The sequence below is a fragment of the Protomyctophum parallelum genome (genome assembly GCF_964188405.1).
Source record: "Protomyctophum parallelum genome assembly, chromosome: 1".
NCBI lineage: Eukaryota > Metazoa > Chordata > Actinopteri > Myctophiformes > Myctophidae > Protomyctophum > Protomyctophum parallelum.
Genome location: NC_139697.1, coordinates 73,100,370 through 73,124,377, shown reverse-complemented (window position 1 = coordinate 73,124,377; position 24,008 = coordinate 73,100,370). Strand labels below are relative to the sequence as shown.

The 24,008-nt window shown below is 42.5% G+C and overlaps 3 protein-coding genes across 3 annotated transcripts; 2 read left to right on the top strand and 1 right to left on the bottom strand.

Moving 5' to 3' along the window:
- Positions 1 to 2,234: 2,234 nt before the first annotated feature.
- Positions 2,235 to 2,903, bottom strand: LOC310876156 (claudin-4-like; the record flags this gene model as incomplete). Its single annotated transcript, XM_083789601.1, has 1 exon — positions 2,235 to 2,903. The coding sequence occupies one exon, from the start codon at positions 2,901 to 2,903 to the stop codon at positions 2,235 to 2,237; it is 669 nt and encodes a 222-aa protein (XP_083645727.1).
- A 16,541-nt stretch (positions 2,904 to 19,444) lies between these two features.
- On the top strand, positions 19,445 to 20,737 carry LOC310876189 (claudin-4-like). The gene has a single exon (XM_083789635.1). The coding sequence runs from the start codon at positions 19,664 to 19,666 to the stop codon at positions 20,303 to 20,305; it is 642 nt and encodes a 213-aa protein (XP_083645761.1). The 5' UTR covers positions 19,445 to 19,663; the 3' UTR covers positions 20,306 to 20,737.
- Positions 20,738 to 22,208: 1,471 nt separating this feature from the next.
- On the top strand, positions 22,209 to 23,956 carry LOC310876197 (claudin-4-like). The gene has a single exon (XM_083789646.1). The coding sequence runs from the start codon at positions 22,568 to 22,570 to the stop codon at positions 23,201 to 23,203; it is 636 nt and encodes a 211-aa protein (XP_083645772.1). The 5' UTR covers positions 22,209 to 22,567; the 3' UTR covers positions 23,204 to 23,956.
- Positions 23,957 to 24,008: the final 52 nt, after the last annotated feature.

Sequence of the window (24,008 nt, the reverse complement as noted above, 5' to 3'; positions counted from 1 at the left end):
GTCAGATTTCTATTATTATTGACAGAAAGTCAGCTGTCAGATAGTACTGTACGGACATGTGGAAATCCTGGCCAAGACTGATATTAGCGTATTAGTTCATTCAATTTAACAATCAAATAATTCACTTTTGGGGAGATGACAAAAAGAGTGTTGAGCACAGGGCCCTATTTTCGCAGAAGCCTTAACCCTTATCCCTAAACTTCTTTGCCTTTTTTACTATTTTGAAAAATAGTTAAATAGTTCAAATAGCCGATCTACGGGTGAATATTTAGGGATAAGGGATTATCCCTAAATATTTATGGATAAAATATTTATAATATAAAATATTATAAGGCTTCGGCGAAAATAGGGCCCTGTGCCCAACACTCTTTTTGTCATCTCCCCAAAAGTGAATTATTTGATTGACTTGATTTATCATCCTTAGGAGGGTTTAAACTCTGTGTATAGTACTTGCCTTTAGTTCATGCTTTTTGCATTAACTGTACAGGAATTGTAAAACATATTTCATCACCCTTCGGTTACTTCCTTAAACTATAGGTCATTAACTACAGTACTATGTTGCAATGGCTGTATTTACCTGAAATATCTCACCTTTATCCTATTTTCTATAGGGTGAAACTGAAACCTATTAATTGTGTGTGCTTTCAGTACAGTTCTATCTTCTATTACCAAGCATTCATGTCCAACATTTTTATGGCCCTTTCAATCACCCTTATCCCAAAGCATACAGTAGTCCATACGTTGGGTGAGTTGGTTACTGTAGGCTACACTCCACTAATCTTTATTGTACTGTATATGCTCATTTTGATCATCTATAAACATAGGTTTGCATGTTTATTAAACATTTGCACTGAAAATACAAGATCGACATACTGTACACTGTTAACAACAAAAACAGTACTGTATGCCTAAACAGTGAAATATTCAGTCTTATATTAAAGGACCACTTCACCACTTTTCAACGTATCTTCATATAGGTCCTCACTAATAATCATGATAAAATGGCACGATATTTTTCTACTCAGTCTGTGTCTCATAGGAGGGCTGTGGGCAGTTTAGAAACCATCTTCCAGTGACATCATCATTAGGCAGATTATTTTTTAAACAAGATTTCTTTTTACAAAAATGTTTAGATTTTTATTATCGTGAGAACGATGGCTTCCATTTTCGCATTGCAACTTTTCAGGACTAGAAAGCCTGCAGTTTTTATTAGCTTGTATTCCCCATCGATGATGTCACTGGAAGACGGTTTCTGAACTGCCCACAGACCGAGTAGAAAAGAATTGCGCCATTATTTCATTATTATTAGTGAGGACCTATTATATGAAGATAGGTTGAAAAGTGGTGAAGTGGTCCTTTAACTCTGAGATTGGGCAGGATACACAACAATTGACATATTGGATTTGGGTAATTTTTTACAGCACAACATGCTGTCACATTTCATATTGTACAAACAGTATAGGCCTACCACCATTTTGACCTTTCTATGATGGGCCATTGTAGCTCTGAACAATGTTATGTAGGCTAATGCTGTGCCTTTATCCTACAACATAAAGTAAATTTGTAGCATGAAAGCGGTGTACTGGTTAACCTGAAAAATAAATGTTACAAGAGCTTTGACAATCACTACAGTGACTTCTACTTAAACAGTGGCAAGACAATAGCATAACATATATTATGAAAATGTTTGATATACACATACAGCAAAAATAAAGTTATAATTACAAAATAAAACAATAAATATATGAACTTTTACTTTGGCCTACAAAAATCTCATGGATGAATATTTTTCTATATTTCTCTTGCTGACATATTCCCCATTTGTATTATTACTTACATTACTGTGACTGTAGACCAAAAATAAACTGTAAACAGTGTTAAAACCCCCAAAGACAAACAAATACGGTAATGGTAAAAGTGATTCAGTCCTTTCCTCTCTAACCCCTCCCTTTCAAAATGTGATGTTCATATTGTATTTGTTCACGTGTTGTACCCTACCATCATATTCATATTACTGGTATATACAATTCTGATTTAACAGACATACAGGACAACTCTTGGGTTCTCTTTCTTTTACTCTCCTCTAGTTAGTTGGGTACGAAAATGTAAATTGTTTCTACTTTCTACATAATACAATCTCTCCAGAATCCAACCATATTTATAGGCGAATGCATGCAGGAGCAAGGGCATTTTCTATATCCTTCCTCAAATGGCAGACTTCCATTATCCTTTCCTCACACATAGTCTCTCCTGTTGTAGGAGCTCGGTGCTATTGACCGTGGAGCAGCAGAGTACGCCATGTGGCTCTGGACGGGCAAGGGGTACCTGGTTTTCTCCTCCTGGGGAGGACAGCTACAGCAAAGAATGGACCCCCCTACCAGGAGCAGGAATGCTGCGGCCCAGCCCAGGTAGAGTGCCGCCCCGATCTCCATCTTCTGTCCGGCGGGGACTATTGGGCTGTAGAACTCGATGACGATGGTGTGTGCCGACCAGGAAACAGGAACCAGCTGGGCCAAGGCGGCTGCAATGAACGCCCCGCCGGAGGAGGCCATCACCCTGGCTTTCACTCCTTCCTGCTCAATGCAGTTTGTGCACTTGGCGCCCACCACAGAGATGAGGAGTGCCACGACCCCTACCAAGATGGCCACCACTGAGAGAGCCCTGGCAGCCTGCAGGTCCTGGGGCAAGGCCAGCATGGAGTCGTAGACCTTGCACTGCATCTGGCCTGTACTCTGCACCACACAGCTCATCCACAGGCCCTCCCAGTACACCTGAGCCGTGACAATGTTGGCCCCGATGAAAGCGGAGACCCTCCACATTGGCAGGGCGCAGCTGACCACGCTCAGCACCCATCCCAGCACCGAAAGACACACACCGACCAATTCTAGTCCGAATGATGCCATTGCACGCCCAAACAGGCGTCTCCCTGTAGATTAACTCCTGTTTGAAGGCTGTCTTTCAAGCTGTTGTTCTGTTTTCCTTGTTGTCCTTTGCACCTCCTCTCATGTATTGATATCTTGAGTGTTTCTCTTTATATACTGTACAGTAGCCTTTGTATGAAGTACAATTGTAGTAGAGTCACTCCCGTCCCGGCAGCCTGACCCTCTCAACCTTATCCACAAGCTTTCTTTACCTCCAATCTCTCCTCCTGTTGCTACATCCAAGAGAAGATGTGTCACAGCATGCTCTTTCTCTAGACATGCACTCTCTCTCCCTCTCTAGTGTGTTGGTGCTTCTGCAGTTGATGCCCAGTATAGAATATGCTTATCTTGGTATCGTTTATTACCCAGTGGTCAGGCACACCCAATGACGTGGCTCACCAAATCAAGCCAATCAAGCGTGTTCTAGGCTGTGTTTAGACCCGGGGAGTGTGTGTGTGTGTGTGTGTGTGTGTGTGTGTTTAGCCAATAAAGAGTAGGTTTTATGGCATACACCTTTGACCATAGTAGCACCGTGCAGGCGTGCGTCCTCTTTATTGCTGTTGATGTGTAATGAGTGGCCAAGGTAGCTATTTTAATGTGGTTGATAGGTAACCAGAAGGGGCAATCAGAGAGACCACCACTTTTCTACACTTTAGGCAAGGACGTTTATTCATGTACACACATTTCAACAACAAGGCAATTGCTTTACATAAAACATAAAGAGCATTACTGTAAGCAACAGGCGGCCTAGCTGTGGGCCAGAACGGGCCTGCCAGTGATAATATCTGTCCCGACAAATTCTTTTGTAAATAATTTACAATACAGTCCAGTTGAATTAAAATGATAAATGGTTTCTCTCCATTCTAAGAGACCTTGAACCATGAAAGAGCAAGAGCTCTTGCAGTATATGACTGATCTCCGATAAAATGTTCATTTGAAACTTATCAAGGATTAAATAATTTAATGCCACATTCAAGGATGAGGCATGCACAAAAATAATTACATAAGCATTTCTGTCAAATTCTGTGTGCACCTGTGTAATTTGATTCCACATGCTGTCAGATTACTTTGGAGGCAGCGGTCCGGGCCGCTCAGGTATACTTCAACTGTTCAACACACATATTGGGCAGACTAGTCCAGTTCCTGACAGCCTTCGCTGCATGTCATTCCACATCTCCCTCCCCATTTCCTGTCAACCTACTATCCTATCAATATCAATAAAGGTATAAAAAGGCAAAAAGATAATCAAAAAGAAGAAAACACTTAACTCCCAGGATTCATGACCACCTGAGCAACCATCAGCTGTCTGAAACTGTCCCCTGCAGGATAAAAGTTAAAGTAAAATTCAACTTTTTCAATTTCGTTTGTGGTTTTGGGGCTCCCATATGTGTTTTCTATCCGCACAAAAAACCAATCAGGCTTTCATATTATATGGGTTCTTTAAAACTGCTAAAACTGCTTACAAAGTCCAGAAAGAAATGACAAGGTCTGGTTATATCAGAGTGGTGATTGAAGCTCAAACCATTAGAAATAAGTTTGAGGGACATAGACAATATGATATTAAATATTAAACACAGTTTTAAAATGCATGTTATTTCTGCTTTAATAAAGGTCTACTGTACCTTACCTTACCTTATACGTGCATGTTCGTTTATTGATATTAACTCTATAAGGCTTATAGAGTTAATATCAATAAACCAACATGAACCTGACCTCATAAACAACCATTTGAGTTGTTCACTTCAAAGCCATGAGCATGCTGTTGGGCAGTAATGCCAGCAATTCTGTAGTCCGTCAGTTAAATATGGTTACACAACTACTAGACCTAAGAGTATATGTAACATATAAAATCATAATTTCTGGTTAATGGCAAACTGGACACAGAATTATGGGTAGTAGCGAAAGGTTATTGAATACCAACAGTCCTAGTCTTATTGGCAAAAGACTTTTGTCTCAATAAATGTGGGCAGAATTAAAACTTGTAGGCCTACTAGTAGGAGGCATTTTTCAGCAACACAATTGTGGCGAATGTCTTCAAAGTTCAAACATTGAATCCTATATGTACCACTGTATGGTGAAGCCAAATAAAATGTGTTGTAGATCAACAGAGAACTATAGTTGCCCACAGGCACAGACACACATTCAGGATGATCCTCTTTGATGAAGCTATACTTTATTATTCGGTTCAAACCATATTCCAAGGACAGCATGCCTGCATGTGCATCAGTGCATGCATGTGCGGAATACCCAGGGTCAAATCGCCCAGGGTCAAATCCAGTGACCTCTGAACGGTCACTAGGCCGGTATTCCTAAATATTCGAACTTAAGTAAAACTATATGCCTAAACCTAACTTTATTCCTAAAACTAATCGTAGTATAAACCAGGGGTTTTCAACTGATTGGGAACCAGGGACCACCACCTTGACTAAGAATCAGCCTGGGGACCACTGTTGTGTTGCAATGGGATATGGGCTAAGATTAGTGCTTTTGTAAAACTTGCTATGGAATGCATGCCATGTCTTATACTGATTCTCAAACGATGGTCCACGGACTTAACTGATATGCAGTACTGACACGTGTGGCGCTATATCCCCATATCTTGGGCGTGCCTTAACCTTGATCCCTAAACTTTTTTGCCATATTTTACTATCTTAAAATAGTTCAACTAGCCGATCTACATCCACACATTATTTTAACTTATTTTAACTATTTGAATAGTAGTAATAATAGTAATACTACGTGCGAGATATACTGTAGCACATGATGACATGATTATTATTATTATTATCCTAATAATGATGACTCAATCAGGTAACTGGTAGGCTACTACTAAATGCATGGTCAGGGACCACATGCAATACCTTCACGGACCACCAGTGGTCCACGGACCACCTGTTGAAAACCCCTGGTATAAACTATCTAACTATGCTTTAAATCCTAAACTTATTCCTAACCTAAACCTCAGTAAAACAATTGAGGTTGTTTTGCGTTACAGTTACGCATGACATGTGCTTGTGTGTGTGTGTGTGTGTGTGTGTGTGTGTGCATCTCCTATATTTGTCTCCACCAGGCCGAAGGCATGGGGGGAGAGTAGTATGTTTTGCACTCCGTGTGTCCGTCCGTCCGTCCGTCCATCCGTGTGTCCGTCCGTCCGTGTGTCCGTGAGCAGCTAATCTCGGCCACTGTTAACCCGGTCGATGCCAAATTTTGCACACACACTCCCTGGATGCCAACGATGAACCTCTGCCCCAAACTTTCCAGAACGGCCTGTTATAGCGCCACCAGGAGGCCGCTTTGTGCAAAACAAGTTTTTGCACAGTACACCTACAGATTTTGTCCAAACATCACGCAAATTGGTACACAGTCTCTCTAGAGCCATTCAACGAAACGTGTCTTTCAGATTTCTCACACTCCATCCTGATTGGTTAACATTGGCTTCCAAAGTTCACAGGAGTGCTCAGTTTCAAACAAAATGCTGCAAATCATGAACACATCGCGTGATTTCCCTGAAATTGTGCACCCACATTCCCACTAGGCCGAGGACGAAATGCCACATGAACAATTTCAACTCAGCCTCAAGGTGGCGCTATAACTGGCCAAAAAGTGTTTTTACCTCTAACTGCACGGATCTGTGGATAACTTTGTATGCCAACACCCTAGAGGCTCCTATCTATCTATCTATCTATCTATGTCTGGAATTTTTCACATCTGCTCTTTATAGCGCCACCAGGAGGCCGACATATGTAAAACACATCTTCTATTATTACTCCTTCAGATTTTATCCAAATTTCACGCAAATCGGTACACATGATCTCCATAGTCATGTGATCAAGACAGGTTTGTTTGATTTCTCATATTCCATCCTGATTGGCCACGATTGGCTCCTACAGTTTTCAGGAGTAGCCCGCTTTGTACAAATCGCCACAACTCCTCAACGCAGCGTCCCATTGCGATGAAACTGTGCACGCATATTCCCACTAGGCTGAGGAAGAATCCTGGTGGAGACCTGTGCCCAGAAGGGCACTTTTTCTAGTCTGTTCTGATTGTGACTGCAACAATGTTGCTGCCACTATCAAACATAAACAAAGACTTTTAATCTTGTGTACTGTGCACCCCTTATCAAACTTCAATATTAGTCTAGACTCTAACACATCTGCCCTATGGCTAACCTGCTTGAAAATGTAACCGCGATAAGATAACACATAATAAATAGTGATACATTTACATTAATTTGACTTTAGGGAAGTAAGCACTCAAGCCAATAGCACAAACCATATCGGATGGCCAATATAATCAAATCCATGGCTGATGCAGTCCAATAACAAAGAAAATAATATTTGATTCTGAGCAACAAGTTGCTTCTCTGAGAGAATGGTAACACTAAGATGGATTAGTTTGCAGGACAAACAATACCATGATGGTAGAAACATGTTGCTTGGCATTAGTTGAGAGATAGTTAAGCTGGGGTGGGGTGGGTTTGGCTTGGTTAGGATTAGGGTAAGGACCTGGGAGGAGGGGAGTTAGTTAAAATTGTGCTTCATTCGTCTCCACTCAATGCATATAATTGTCCTATAAACCATCTATTCTAATTTTCTGAGAAAATCTATGGCTCTTTGAGGGAATCTGCTTACATTTGCACACTATATTCAACTTAATTTACCAGAAAACACCAAACATTTGTGTTACTTTACAGCTATGCAGCTGCTTTTCATTGGCATTCAAAATGCTGTAGGTGGATTTAGAAGTTTAGACCCTAGAGTTTGGGGTGGGCTACACGGCCCTCATATGTGCGACCACCAATCCAACTGATATTCCCATATAGAGATCTCTGTATCTGTCAGTCGTCCTTGTCAGAGCCATTGGTCTTGTCCCTATCATGCCCATATGGAGATCCCTTATGTCCTCAGTATACACTAGTATGCCCATATGGACATGCTGATATGCTCAATATCATAATTGGAAACTCTGTATATGGTTATGGCTGAGTCATGTGACATGAGCGTGATGTCAGCCGGACGGTCTGCCGGCCGGCCAATTCTAATTCAATTTTAAGCCAATTTTACGGTGTGTGCCATTTGGTAAATGGTAAATGGTGCATTTATATAGTGCCTTTATCCAAGGCGCTTTACATAGATTGTGCATCAATTCACCCATTCACACACACATTCATACACCGATGGCGGCGGAAACCATGCAAGGCACCAACCAGCACATCAGGAGCAATTAGGGGTTCAGAGTCTTGCTCACATAACCTTGACTTCAATGTGAGCAGAATCAACTTATTCTCTTAAATATGTTCTTAATTTATCCAACCAGATTTTGTTCTACATTGTTTGATCCCATATTCCTGGTATTTACTTTCTGTTGTTTGCGCTTTTGTCTTCTGCAGGTCACATCATGTGTCCAATACATTCTCTTAACTTCACAACTTGCCATGTCAACTTGTTCTCTACGCACACGACTCAACTGAAACATCACTCAACACCCTTAGTTAGAGGGAGACCTATATGGTTGGTCAACTAAATTCACAGCATTCATAACTATAATCAGTCATGCCCGTACAATATCACCAACACTGCCCTTTCGTGTCAGGACAACTAGGAAACTGCATAGATTGCGAGCGTGTTGTATCAACTGAACACAGTAAAATCCTCAATGTTCATTTAACCTTTGAAAGTGTACGAATGTAAATGAACACTGAGGATTTTACTGTGAAGGTTCACCTGACCCGGCTCTCTCACAGCGTTTGATTAACAAGTTTCAGTTAGCAAAAGGATTATCTCTACTCTCTTCTTGTTTGCCTTTGTGCTAGCAGGGGAAGAGATGACAGGTGACTGAACACCCTACCATTATAGGTGCATTGTGACACTGGGAAATGTGACACTGGACACTGTTAAAAAGGTGTCCACCCAAGGTTTTAAAGTATGTTTCCCTATCAATGCATTTTTGTTCCAGCTAGAAACAAACTATACTATCAAAATAAAAAATCTATTCTGTCTTGCCTAATAGGTAAGCAATGGTGTCACTCTTAATTATTTTCCCTGGAATTTCAGCCACTCTGTTAGTGTACTGTATGATACTATGTGCCTAATCATTGTAGCCAAAGGTACACAAAGGTTCCACAGTCTTTGAATGAGAAAACGTTTGTGTGGTAATATTATGGTGAGACAATTGCTCACTTGAACCAGATATTGCATTATAGTACAGTACTTGCTCCTACATCACTGCCAATCATACCACTTATCGATTTATCAACAACTCTGTGAAATTAGAAATGACTTTGCAGTTTGATGAATAGCTTTTAAGATAACTTCCGACTGCCAATTCCTTTTATTTTTTATTCCAATCAATCTAGTGATCTAGGGATTTATCATCATATCATATCATAACATCATACTATCATATCATATCATCATACTATAATTCAGTCAATGTCTGAATGAATGAATGAATGTCAGAAACACCGCCGTATCTCCTCATTGCCTGCACCAATCACTCCCACTTTTCACACAGGCATTGACCATAATAATATGGAGGTCTTAACGAAGCCCTTTTTTCGATTTGACACATTAATGATTAATAATGAATTTATTAGTGAATTAACCTCGCACCCTCACACACCTCCGCCCCTTGGCGACACCTGCATCACAGGCCACCGTTCTCACCGTTACCCCACTGGCATGCTTCCTCTAGCTACCGCCGCAACACAACAAAGAGTGCCCTATACAATTTGGCGCCGCTGACTGTGTGTGTGTGTGTGTGTGTGTGTGTTGCATCCTTTGGCCGTCTTCTCCTACTACAGTGTGATTGGAGATATCCTAAAAATTGTAAACAGCTCTCTACAATCAGGCGTCTTCCCAGACTCACTGAAGACTGCTGTAGTTAAGCCCCTTCTCAAGAAACACAATCTTGATCCCTCTGTTTTGGGTAACTATCGACCCATTTCAAATCTACCCTTTCTGGGCAGGGTTTTAGAAAAATGCATCTTTCATCAATTGGATGTGTTTCTACAGAACAATAATGTGCACAACAAATTCCAATCTGGCTTTAGGAAAGGTCACAGCACAGAAACAGCACTTGTAAAAGTAATGAATGATCTTAGGGTGTCTGCTGACAAGAAACATGTATCCGTTCTCTTACTTCTAGATCTAACGGCTGCATTTGACACGATTGATCACTCAATTTTAATACAGCGTCTGGAGCACTGGATAGGCCTGTCTGGTACGGCCCTGTCCTGGTTTTCCTCCTACCTATCAAACAGAAGTTATTTTGTCAATCTAGCCGAGTTTGACTCAGACAAACACGACATCAGTTCTGGTATTCCACAGGGCTCGATTCTTGGCCCTCTGCTTTTCTCCTTGTACATACTGCCATTGGGCGAACTCATTGCCAATCACGGAGTCAATTTTCATTTCTATGCTGATGATACCCAATTATATCTATCTGTGGCTCCAGATGATCCCTGTGCTTTAGACCCGCTGCTTACCTGTCTGTCTAGCATCAAATGTTGGATGAGTGAGAACTTTCTCAAGCTAAATGAGGACAAGACAGAAGTTCTCATAATCGGCTCTAGTGAGCAGAAAGAATCAATATTAAGCAGACTTGGCAACCTGACTGTAGACAGTAACAGTACAGTAAAGAACCTGGGGGTTATTATTGATTCCGAATTTAATTTTAATTCACACATTAATCATGTTACCAAGATTGCCTTTTTTCACCTTAGAAATATTGCACGAATCAGAGCCTATGTGTCCTTGGACGATGCAAAAACGCTAATCCACGCCGGCTTGATTACTGCAATGCACTTTTTCAGGACTGCCTAAGAAAACAACTGACAGATTACAACTTGTCCAAAATGCAGCAGCCAGAGTTTTAACTAGAACTAAGATGAGAGAACATATTACTCCAGTTTTGGCATCACTGCACTGGCTTCCGGTTGTTTTTAGGATTGATTTTAAAATTATTTTACTTGTCTATAAAGCTCTCAATGGTCTCGCACCTTCCTACCTACTTGACTGCCTGCCTAAATATGTCCCAAACCGCCCGCTAAGGTCTTCCACTGCTGGCCTGCTCGCTTTGCCTAAAAAAATGGCAACTAAAAAATACGGGGAAGCAGCTTTTTGCTTCTACGGGCCGTCGGCATGGAACAAGCTCCCACTGTACCTTCGTCAGGCAGCCTCTGTAGACATTTTTAAAGCTCAGCTCAAGACCCACTTCTACAACATTGCTTTTAAGTGATCTTATATATTTTTTATTATTCATGTCCTCACTGTATTGCATTACTGCTTGTTTTTTAATGTCGTTGCCTTGCTTTTCTTTTATTCTCCATTGTTCTGTAAAGCACTTTGAGCTGCATTTGATGTCATGAAAGGTGCTATACAAATAAAGTTTTATTATTATTATTATTATTACTAAACTACCCCGTTTGCACACATCTCACCATGCACAACAGCAACAGTTAGCCTGTCCACACATCAACCACTACTTTGCATTCATATTCATGTCATATTTACAGTACTACGGCCTTCACAGTGACGGGGATATTTCCAACCCCCTCAATGTGCAAACTCGCTGATCTGCTCCACACCACCTCAGGCCCCTCCCCCTCTGGCTGCTGTCCTTTGCACGGACAGGCGATTGACACTCTACCTTAGTAACAGTAGCCTACGCATCGACACAATTACTACATACAACAAACAACATGCCACGAAGAACAGCCTCAAGGACCCTAGCGCATTCTCCAACGCAGTGTTTCTCAACCTATGTACCGCGGCACTTTACTGTGCCGTTTGATCTGTCCAGGTGTGCCGCGAGATTTGTCCGAAAGTAACATTTTCATAGCCTAAAAATCTCGGGGCACATCGGCGTTAACGTGCTGCGTTAACCCGATAAATATCGGGGTCTCACTCTGCACAGAGCCTCTGGGTCTGCAGCGGCCAGGAGGCGGTGTGTGTGTGTGTGTGCACGCGCGTGTGAGAGAGACGATAAACAGTCAGCAACACGTTAAATTTCTACTTCTACCAAAGAAAGAGGCAGCGATGGAGCCATAAGTCCATATCCATAAATTCGGGGACATAAATTGCGCAAAATACTGTTAAACATGACGGCAGCAGCCTGCTGCATCCTCCTAGCTGTTGTGTGCTAAGCTAAATTATCATATGGAACCACAACAGTCAACACGGCTTTGACCAGGGTTGCCACATTGACTGAGAGGGAAACAAGCAACCAGGTCTATGAAAATGTTAACAGGTCAGATCAAGTCAGAAAATCCGAAAAAGTCAGAAAATAAATCTAGAATAAGAAACAATATTGCTGACTGTCAAACATCATTGTCCAATGTTGTTTTAGAGCAGTGGTTCTCAAACATTTTCATGTCATGACATGGACCACTAATATTCTATATATATATATATATATATATATATATATATATATATATATATATAATATATATAATATATAATATATATATTTACTATATATATACACCGGTATATATACAGTATACAGTGCCCAACCCAACTTCCCAAGACCATCTGTAAACAATTCCCCACACTGAACATAATTTGCTGTTCATATATTCAGAATGGGTAAGGACTAGTGCTAAATAATTTCCCAATAAACTACGCCTGATTAAAAGAAAATACTAAAAACCTGTTACAGACTTCCATGTAGATATTGGGCCACATGAGAAGAGTGTTTATTCATATTGAACCAAACAAAAGAAAGTTATTGCACCTACATAACCCCAGATAACTTAAATGCTCTCCTTTATGTGCGCTTGCTCTTTGAAATGGAAAAGGCATACACAGGACAGTAATTACCTGTCAAAATGGCCACATAGAATAACCCGGATCACAGTGGACAGGATGTTTGACAAAAGCAGTCATGTTGAGTCAATGTTTTCAAATTTGTCACACAATTTATAGCATCTATCATCATGTCTTTGATTGAAAACATGTTGTGTTTAGATATTGGCTGAACTCCTCAACTGATTAAATGCCATGCCGATGCCAGCTAGCATACAATACGTGTAGTGACTGGGTGCTGCCTCACAGCTGGTGTGTGTGTGTGTGTGTGTGTGTGTGTGTGTGTGTGTGTGTGTGTGTGTGTGTGTGTGTGTGTGTGTGTGTGTGTGTGTGTGTGTGTGTACTGTGTGTGTGTGTGGTGTGTGTGTGTGTGTGTGTGTGTGTGTGTGTGTGTGTGTGTGTGTGTGTGTGTGTGTGTGTGTGTGTGTGTGTGTGTGTGTGTGTGTGTGTGTGTGTGTGTGTGTGTGTGTGTGTGTGCATTGACCTGTACTGTACATCGAGCTAAACACACACCAGTGAACCAGACTTATACCCCGCCCAGCTTCCGTTACTACATTTGTCATTGTCTTTCCCAGCCAGTCACACACCAAGTTTGTCTTGAGGTGCTCGTTTCAAGTAATACTCATGGTTACTAGGAGCAACCTCAGTAGGTCACAGGGTCCTGGCACTGTCCATGTTGTAAATAGATTCCTTAGATGCTTGGCTGTAGGCCTTTTCAGGGGGCCATGGATTTTGGCAGCCCCCAAAAAGATTTATGGACCATTAAAAGAGCATTTAAAATCTCTTTGAACACTGACAGATCAAACAATGTCAGAACAACCACTATCTGTTTACCCTTTGTGAAAAGGCTTCCTTGGAAGAAACAAATGCACCATGCTACTTTCCAAGTTGTGTGTTATGTAATGCTGCATTGACCGGCGTCCTGATTAACTCTATTGTGCTTGTGAGGTCAGTGTGAACTGCACAAATCTGTGTAGGAGTTTAAAAAGATTAAATTAAATTCAGATCAATACATCTTTATTGTCCTTGGAGAGTGATTCCGTTGCAGCATAAAACATTATAGACAAGAAGAACTGTAAAAGAAAAAAAATCTAATTTATACAAAGTGCAATTAATACGTAACTGCAGTAGAATATAGTATATGACATTCAACAATAAAAGGTGAACTGTTACAGTTGATGGTTGATGAAAGGAATTAGGAATGAGCTTCGAGCTCTGAGTCTGGTCCTCCACCCAGAGGGCAGATGGTGTAACTCCTAGCTGGTGCAAGGGATTCCCATCCCCTTGGGGCTAGGATTTGAGGTGGAGTTCCTGCCCGGGTGTCTGTAGTAGCTACAGAGCAGAGCAGAGAGCTCGAGACAGAGTATGTGTTGGGAGACTACTACTCTGTCAGTGAAATTTTTTAAGTTGAGAAGTAGGCTATCATTGTCTCCACCAGGCCGAAGGCATGTGGGGAGAGTATGTTTTGCACTCCGTCCGTCCGTCCGTGTGTCCGTGAACAGCTAATCTCGGCCACCGTTAACCCGGTCGATGCCATATTTTGCACACACACTCCCTGGATGCCAACGATGAACCTCTGCCCCAAACTTTCCAGAACGGCCTGTTATAGCGCCACCAGGAGGCCGCTTTGTGCAAAACAACCCGGTCGATGCCAAATTTTGCACACACACTCCCTGGATGCCAACGATGAACCTCTGCCCCAAACTTTCCAGAACGGCCTGTTATAGCGCCACCAGGAGGCCGCTTTGTGCAAAACAAGTTTTTGCACAGTACACCTACAGATTTTGTCCAAACATCACGCAAATTGGTACACAGTCTCTCTAGAGCCATTCAACGAAACGGGTCTTTCAGATTTATCAGACTCCATCCTGATTGGTTAAGATTGGCTTCCAAAGTTCACAGGAGTGCTCAGTTTCAAACAAAATGCTGCAAATCATGAACACATCGCGTGATTTCCGTGAAATTGTGCACCCACATTCCCACTAGGCCGAGGACGAAATGCCACATGAACAATTTCAACTCAGCCTCAAGGTGGCGCTATAACTGGCCGAAAAGTGTTTTTACCTCTAACTGCACGGATCTGTGGATAACCTGGTGGAGACCTGTGCCCGGAAGGGCACTTTTTCTAGTTTCCACTGAATGTGTAGCCTACTTCAAAAGAGTGAAAGAATGATCTATGCACACAACATCTCTTCTCACGGAATATCACAAAACCATGGAGCGAGCGAAATAAATAATCTCACCCACTTTGCACAATGTGACAAGTAAAACTGATCTCACACACACACACACGCACGCACGCACGCACGCACGCACGCACGCACGCACGCACACACACACACACACACACACACACACACACACACACACACACACACACACACACACACACACACACACACACACACACACACACACACACACACACACACACACACACACACACACACACACACACACACACAAGCCTTTTTTATAAGGAAACTCTGCTGCCTCCCTTGGGGCATACTGGAGAACTGCAGAGATGGTCGGTATGTGAAAGAGTTTGATGTTTCTTTCATGTCTGTATGTGTGGGAGTGCAGGAGGTTAAGCTTTGTGAAACACAGACCTGTCAGATATGCTATATATCATCCTTGCTTTTCCTTACACTGACCCCTATTTGTCTGCTCTCTCAGCTGCCATTACTGCTATATCAAAGCCTTCGGGTCAACTTTCCAGGACAACAACCAAGTGTGTTCTGCATCACAGTCAGTCTTCTGTCTGTCTGCAGCCTGAGAACACACACAGGCTTAACTAGGATCGGGCAGATAATTGATTCAATGGAACAGTTCATTAGGTTAGGTTGCCTACACAGGATAATCATTAGGTTATATGACTCTTTATTACTCTCTTCTTATGGTGCCTTTTCTCTTCTGTGACGTATCGTTCAAATGTGAAGGGCTTTTTCACACTCTAAGCTAGTTGGTAGGCAATAATACATTTATTTCCGCCATACAGGATGGAAACTGACTTTGGATTCCTTCACATAATTTTTGGAAATAATACAGGTATATTTACATATTATTTGTAAATGAAATGACTATAAATCATCATTGTGTTGTGAGCATGTAGATAAGATATTTTTGTAATATTTATACACATAATATATATAAACACACACACACACACACACACACACACACACACACACACACACACACGCACGCATGAATGCACAGGATATTTTGCCTGGGAAACTGTTTCTAGGAAACACGAACCAACGTCCCTGCAGGGTTCATGAATCATCGACTGAGAACATTTTGTTTGTATTTTGTTTTGACATTTGGCATTGTGTTCTCTGATAGCTAACATTCCTTTGGGAGCTGTGATAATGAAGATTTTCCAAATTATTTTATACCCTTTAGTACCTCTAGTGCTTCATTTTGGAGTATTTTAAATAATGTTTTGCGTATTTTTATACTATATCGTGTATGTTTGATTCCACAAATACCCCTGCGTGGATATATTGATATGGATAAATAAATACAACTACCGGTATACACATCTCTGTTGATGGGCAGAAACCTAAACCTAAACGTGCCCTCAAATGAGTATCTCGTTCCCTCTAAATAGTATCTCATGCCCTCAAAATAATCTTGTGCCCTTGAATTACAATCTCGTTCCCTCGAATTAGGTTAACTAGACCTGTACGTGCCCGTCGGCCACCGGCCTACTTGAGAACGATGCAACTTTGGAACCTAATAATACCTGTCAACTTCTCATAGCGCCCATTTTAACTGTCTGTGTCCCTAATGGAGATGTATGTTGTATCTGCCTGTGTCTGAAGAGGGCAAACTGACTGACTGTGAAAAGTGGACTGGTTAAGTAATCAATTGTCAGGTGTGGGATTGCCATGGCAATCAATTGGGGCAGAGGCTGGAAATTGCACAGGTGAGGGGATTTAGGCTGATTAGGCCCACTGGCAGAGCCTGAGCAGAGCCTTTTGTGGTGGTTCTGGAGAACCGTGGGTCTGACCGACTCGATACCGGGCACTGCACTCCCTGCGGGGGTGTGGAACGCGTGTGTCGAATTAGAAGTCGGTGGGGCAAACGGTTCTCGAGTTATGTGCATTACAACCGTACACACACACGCACGCACGCAGACACACACAGACACAACAGATAGACAGCTCCACAAGATCTGTTCTGTTTAAAAGAAAAACACACCGTATTCATATGCCACTGTAATGTGGAATGCCCTGACATCATCCATTAAAGCAGTGGTTCTCAAAGTTGGGTCCTTGGAGGGTTCCAGGGGGTCTCCAGCTAAAGTAAGTTAACATAGCATCAAATATCGTTGACATTTTGAATGCCCCCAAATGCATAGCAATTTGGGGGACCTGTGCCTATGACAAGCCATTCCAACCAATCAAAATGGGCAGGGGTGAGGTGGGTTCTGGGAGTAAGGCCAAGTAGCACAAGTTTGTTTTGGGATGTCTGGAGCCTTGTTTTAAGCCAGGTCTTTGAGATGATGTGGTACCATGAGGTGCATGCATAGTTGAAGAAACCTTGTATGAGGGCTCCTGGGTCTTCAAGGTATTTTTGTTGTCATGAGATCAGTGTACACTGTATTGTACAGGATAGTTCTTTGGTTGTTTTTTTTACATTGGTGGCCATTTTATCACAGGAAAGATTTGCCTCCAGAATGGAACCTATAGGAAAGTACTATTGTCACCAACTTTAACTGAGAAGCTGTCAGCCTTGCTGAAATTACTATTTGATCCCAAAGAGAATGGATTCAGTTTTCCCCAGGTGTAATGAAAGTTTATTATCAACGAGTCAGGTGCAGATTCTACCAAGTTCAGAGCTGAGGGCTTTTTCAAACTTTTTTGTTGAGACCAGCAGTGCTCAGTCATCCGCAAACAGGAACAAATTGCAGTCACAAGCTGATGTAATGTAGGTTACATATATTAGGAATAATAATGCATAATAATGCTTCCTTGTGGAACGCCACGTACAGCTCAGAGGGGGGGTGGGTCAGTGTTCCGTTCACCTCCAGCTCACTGATGTGCATCAAAACTAATCAGTATGGCCCAGGCCGTAGCGTAACGGTCTGGGCACCGGACTGGTGATCCAGTCGCGGTGTGCCGCGGGTTCGACTCCCGGACCCGACACGGCCTTTACCGCATGTCATCCCCCCATCTCTCTCCCGTTTCCTGTCAGCCTACTGTCTATCCCTTAAAAAATCAATAAAGGCGTAAGCCGCAAAAAAATATCTTAAAAAAAAAAAAAAAAAACTAATCAATATGGAGTGGTTTACAGTGTCGAAAGCCTTTTGGAGGTCCAGTATGACCATGCCACAGTATTTGCCAGCATCCACCTCGTGTTTGATGTCAAATAGAGAAGGCATGTGTCAGTGGAATGGGATGTTCTGAAGCCAGATTGTAATTCATACTAATTATTATTATTATTATTATTATTATTATTATTATTATTATTTTCAAGATACTTTTCAACCTTTTCATAGACAGATTTTTCAAGATGGATTTAAGAATAGAAATAGGGCGGTTCACATTCACTGGCAACTGGGGGGAAAGAACACATTGTGTGTGTGTGTGTGTGTGTGTGTGTGTGTGTGTGTGTGTGTGTGTGTGTGTGTGTGTGTGTGTGTGTGTGTGTGTGTGTGTGTGTGTGTGTGTGTGCGTGCGTGCGTGCGTGTGCGTGCGGTCTTGAATTTTAGATCTCAACTCTACATTCCTCACCATTGTCTGAGTTAATCTGTATGCGATGAAGTCAACACACTGTAGGTAACTCCAACCCTCCCTGCTGTACCCTCTGGGCTTTGTTGTTGCCTGGTTTCACTTACTGAAAAACACCATCACGTTTCGCCGAATGAAAAGGACCATTAGTAAGCTCCCAAGAGCATCATTTCTTGCATAATAGAGTAAATCACCATTCCATCCATAGTTGGTGACACTGTCACAGCATGACATAATTTAGCATATGACCATATTTGGTCACTCATACGTTTTTCGGTGGAAGGCATTTGCATGAGAATGAGTGAGTCATGTCTGTTTTGCCCTACCCCACAACCTGAGCTGAAACTCGAGAGGCGGCGGGGGTGGTTGATGTTTGAGGGGTGGATAGACAAGAGACATTGTCTATCCACCTGACCATATGATTCATGTTGTTGCATCCTTTATGACATGAATCATGGTCATACCAAGGTTATAGTTTTGCATTTTCCATTCGATATTTTTTTCCAATGTCAGTTTAGTTTTGATTCCTTTTTAAAGTGGTTTTGCTAGTTTAGTTTTTGAAAATGATTAGTTTAACTTGAGTTTTTATTAGTAGGCCTATAGGTGATTTAAAAAAAATTCTAATATGGATTAGTCAAGGGCGAGATTCAACAAGGTCAGAACAAAATAGCTACTGTAAACTAGCAGTTTCAGTTGTTTCACTAGTTTTAGTTGGGGGGAGGGAAACAATGTAACTGAGATCCACCATTCAACAGAACCTAGCAAGTTCACATGTGTGTGTGTGTGTGTGTGTGTGTGTGTGTGTGTGTGTGTGTGTGTGTGTGTGTGTGTGTGTGTGTGTGTGTGTGTGTGGGTGTGTGTGAGGTGGGTGGATCTGAAGAGCAGGTTGCTGGTGATGGTTAGGTGTTTTCCTCAATGGCTCCTCCCCATCTGCAGATAAGATCATTATGTACCTGCTCTCCTCCGAGCCCTCCACCATTCTGCTGGCTGACTGTGACACACAACCTCTACCTCCCATTGTTACACAGAAAGAGACAAAGAAACATCTGTCCTACGTCACTCCAAGTGGACGACAACAAACATCCGAGATTCGGCCAGCACAACATACAGAGACCCTCTCAGGTCAAGCTTGACAGACAAGGAAGAACCAGTTTTTAAAACAAAGCGAGGAAAGAGCAACAACAGATTTACCAAGATGGTGTCAGCTGGATTGCAAATGTTGGGCATGGCCCTGGGGTTCCTGGGCTGGATTGGGACCATTGTGGTGTGCGCCATCCCCATGTGGAAGGTCTCTGCCTTCATAGGCGCCAGCATTGTCACCGCGCAGACCACCTGGGAGGGCATCTGGATGAACTGTGTGCACCAGAGCACGGGCCAGATGCAGTGCAAGGTCTACGACTCTTTGCTGGCTCTCAGCTCTGATCTGCAGGCCGCCCGAGCCCTCACCATCATCTCCATCATCGTGGGCGTCTTTGCCATCCTGCTCGCCGTGGCCGGGGGGAAGTGCACCAACTGTGTTGGGGAGGAAAGGGCCAAGGCCAAGGTGGGCGTAGCAGCTGGCGTCGCGTTCATCGTGTGTGGTATCCTGGTCCTGATCCCTGTGTGCTGGACAGCTTCCACCATCGTCCGAAACTTCTACAGCGTTCTCACGGTCGGTGCTCAGAAGAGAGAGTTGGGTGCCGCCCTCTACATTGGCTGGGGGGCTGCTGCACTTTTGCTGATCGGAGGGGGCTTGCTCTGCGCCAACTGCCCTAAAGGTGACGAGTCCCCTGCAGTCCGGTACAAGCAGGCTAGGTCTGATGCCTCAGCGCCTGCATCTAGTAAAGACTACGTCTAAGACTGCATGGAGAATCAGGGAGTAAAAAGATTTATCTTTTTACATGGCTGAGATACAGCACTGTTTATTGGGACAGACTACTGGGTTTGAGTGTATATGATAAGATGATATGTGAAACATCTCAGGATGTCTCGATGCTGTTGCGCAAAGTATTCTACTGCTCATGGGAGTGGGTTTTGGAAACAGAAGGGGCAAGATATGAACCACACCCAAAGAAGGAATTGAATTCCTAATGTTTAAGCAGTTTAAGCTGTGTTATGTTTTTATTCTTGTACTTATATATTCTATACCTATATATTCTCCAGCATTTATAATGAAAACCTTTTCACATTCATTTTGGAATTACGATACCTTTTTACAATGTCTGTTTAGGCTGTTTAATTAATCATGAGTGTCATCATGTCTATAAATAAATATTTTGTTTAAAAATCATCATCTCTTTATTTTTATTACAACCTGAAAATGTTACTGTATTTTCTCACAGCTTTAAAAAAAATCTTCCAATCTAAAAACGCAGGATTATAATTTTGTATAACTATTTCCTATATATATATTTTTTTAAACATCAGTTTACTTAAAAACATGTTTACAGTGCATTATGTACGATATCAAAGCATCATGCACCTGTTACCCTGCAATGTGGACAAACGGCAGCGGTAGACATTTCGAGTAAAACAGCTTTTGAGATCATATGAAAGTTATCTATTGTGTGTATTTCTAGTAGAGCAGGTCTAGGTGTGGCAGAGCAAAGCAGCATCACTGGTGGTTTGAAACCTGCCCTTGTTCAAACGGGGACTGGGAGACCGATCTCATTTCATTTGTTTAGAGAGCAAATATTTCAATTCCAGGCAATGTTCACATTGCTTTTCTTTGACCCTTTACTTGTACAGTAATAGTTATGTGGTGAGCACCACATTATTATGCCAAAAGGAAATAAATCACACCCGTGTGAACTGAGTGGTGCAACTCCCCCCCCCCCCCCCCCCTCCTCTCCTCTCTCTTTCTCTCTCATTAGCAGGCAACAGTGCAGCAATAATACTATCTCTCTCTCTCTCTCTCTCTCTCTCTCTCTCTCTGTTTCTGGCACAACAGCGCCCCTACTGGTAGTCATAGTCATACTGGTGCTCATGAACCAACACATAGGTAGGTGAACCAACACATAGGTGAACACGGACATTGCTGTTCTTTGGAGTGGTTGCACCACTCAAAAATAAATGGCATTATGGCAATTCAACTTGTTATTTTGGAATTTGCATACATGTGTAACACCATGTGAAATGGACAGGTGCAAAACAGAGTGCATTGTGGCGCCATCTGTTGTACTACTGTGGCACTGTTTTTTTAAAGTAGCTGAAATGAGTTCTATCACAACCAGGATAAGGTTTAATTGTCAAATGCATGTAATGTAAACTGTAAAACAGCTTTAAGACACTTTTGGGCCTTGTGTTAGAAGTTGATTCTGAATTTGACCATTGCATGCTGCTTTAGACCTTTTTTTTTTACCTCTACAAGTAAACAAAAGGAAAATGAAAAACATCTAAAACAAATGTGTGAATTTAAAGAAAATTAATTAAGTATTTACTATTTATGTATAGCTTTTTCTTTTCTTGTGTGCACAAATGTTCATGTGTGTATGTGTGTATGTGATATGTCTTACTGACTCACATTCAGAAACGCCCATGCGCACGCACGCACGCACGCACGCACGCACGCACGCACGCACGCACGCACGCACGCACACACACACACACACACACACACACACACACACACACACACACACACACAGGTGGAGGAGACAGGTGCTGGGCATATTGTTCCCAGGACCGAGAGTATAGCTTGTGGTACCAAGGCTTAAATGTGTGTGAACAATGAAGACATGGGGGATAGACTGGCCTTGGGATATCCAGTGTCAGCTTTCCCCTTTTGTTCGGCAGCATAGAAACCCCACCCTGAAAGTTTGAACTATAGCAGGATTCTGTTATCCTCTTATCCTCTTACAGCCAGAGCTCCACAGCATCACAACTTTGAGTATCACTGCTAAGCAAACAGTCCCTCTGTTAGGTCCGAAGGTGGAACTGGAGAAACGCTTCCATATTAACTGAGCACAAACTGCCAGCTTTGACCTGTCAGAGGTGCATTTGACTTATTCAAATCTCTATAGAGCTGGACCTGTGTGCACTGTGCAGGACCAATTCTTTCCTCTCCTTCTAGCAGCAGCGACGTTCAAGCAACAGACGCAGCAGCAACCGCAGGTCAACCATGGCTTCTCAGGGCCTCCAGATCATGGGCGTGCTCATGGCTTTTATCGGCTGGATGGGCACCATCATCACCTGCGCCATGCCCATGTGGAGGGTCACTGCCTTCGTCGGAGCCAACATCGTCACGGCCCAAGTCATCTGGGAGGGCCTGTGGATGAACTGCGTGGTCCAGAGCACAGGTCAGATGCAGTGCAAGGTCTATGACTCCATGCTGGCCTTACCGCAGGACCTGCAGGCCGCCAGGGCCATGGTCATCATCGCCGTGATCGTGGGGGTGTTCGGAGTCCTGATGGCCGTGGTCGGAGGGAAGTGCACCAACTGCATGGAGGACGAGACGGCCAAGGCCAAAGCCTGCATCGTGGCCGGGGTGATCTTCATCATAGCTGCCCTCCTCATCATGATCCCTGTGTCATGGTCGGCCCACGCCGTCATCAGGGATTTCTACAACCCCCTGGTGATCGCGGCTCAGAGGAGGGAGCTCGGGGCTGCGCTGTACATCGGCTGGGGGTCCTCTGGACTGCTGCTGCTCGGAGGAGGGCTGCTCTGCAACAACTGTCCTCCCAAGGACAACAGGCCCTACGTCGCTGCTAAGTTTGCACCGGTCAGGTCGGTGTCTGCAGCTATGGACTATGTGTGAGTGTTTCCACCATAGGGCTTCTGACGAGCAGCAGCATATATATGAAGCCTTTAAATGTGACTTAAGAGTCTGCTTCAATCATGATTTTAAGATTCAAGGTGTTTGGTTTAACGACTTTAACCATGTTGTTCCTATTTTTGGGCATCTCAAATACGGAACGGAAATAGAAGATCTACAATCTTACGACATGTCACGATGTGAGTTTGAAGATCTGCTAACTGTACTTTCTATATTTGTTGTATGACAAAGTATAGAGGGCTTAAGTGGTTACAATCTATTGCTGAAGAATGCTGATCATTCATACGCCATTTTCAGAATTAGAATGAATGAATCACATTACCTTGAAAACTTGACAAGCTTTATTGACACATTTGCAATTTAAAAAATACAGTAAAGCTGAATATTTACTTAACATGAAAAGCATATGGATACTTCTTCTGCTCATCTTACATTCCATTATTGACACTGGTTGTCAGTACACTCCACAGTTCAATGTGGAGAGAACTCAAAGTATTACTTTAAATATTCTCCCCTCTTAGACTGGCTCCCAGAGTGGAAAAGCCTTATGAAATATTGTGAAACACATTTTTAAGTTAAGTTAATAATAAAATGGACGAAGATTTTCAGAAAAATGGCCACTGGTGAACAAAGTTGAAACTAAAACGGTTTCATACATCTATAATTTCCAAGCTGCATAGGACAGTGTGTACAGACAACTATTCCATTGTTAAATGTTTCTTTTCCACATTTCTTTGTCTAAGATCGTATGTTTTGTAATCATTTTCCAACATTGTTACTGTACACT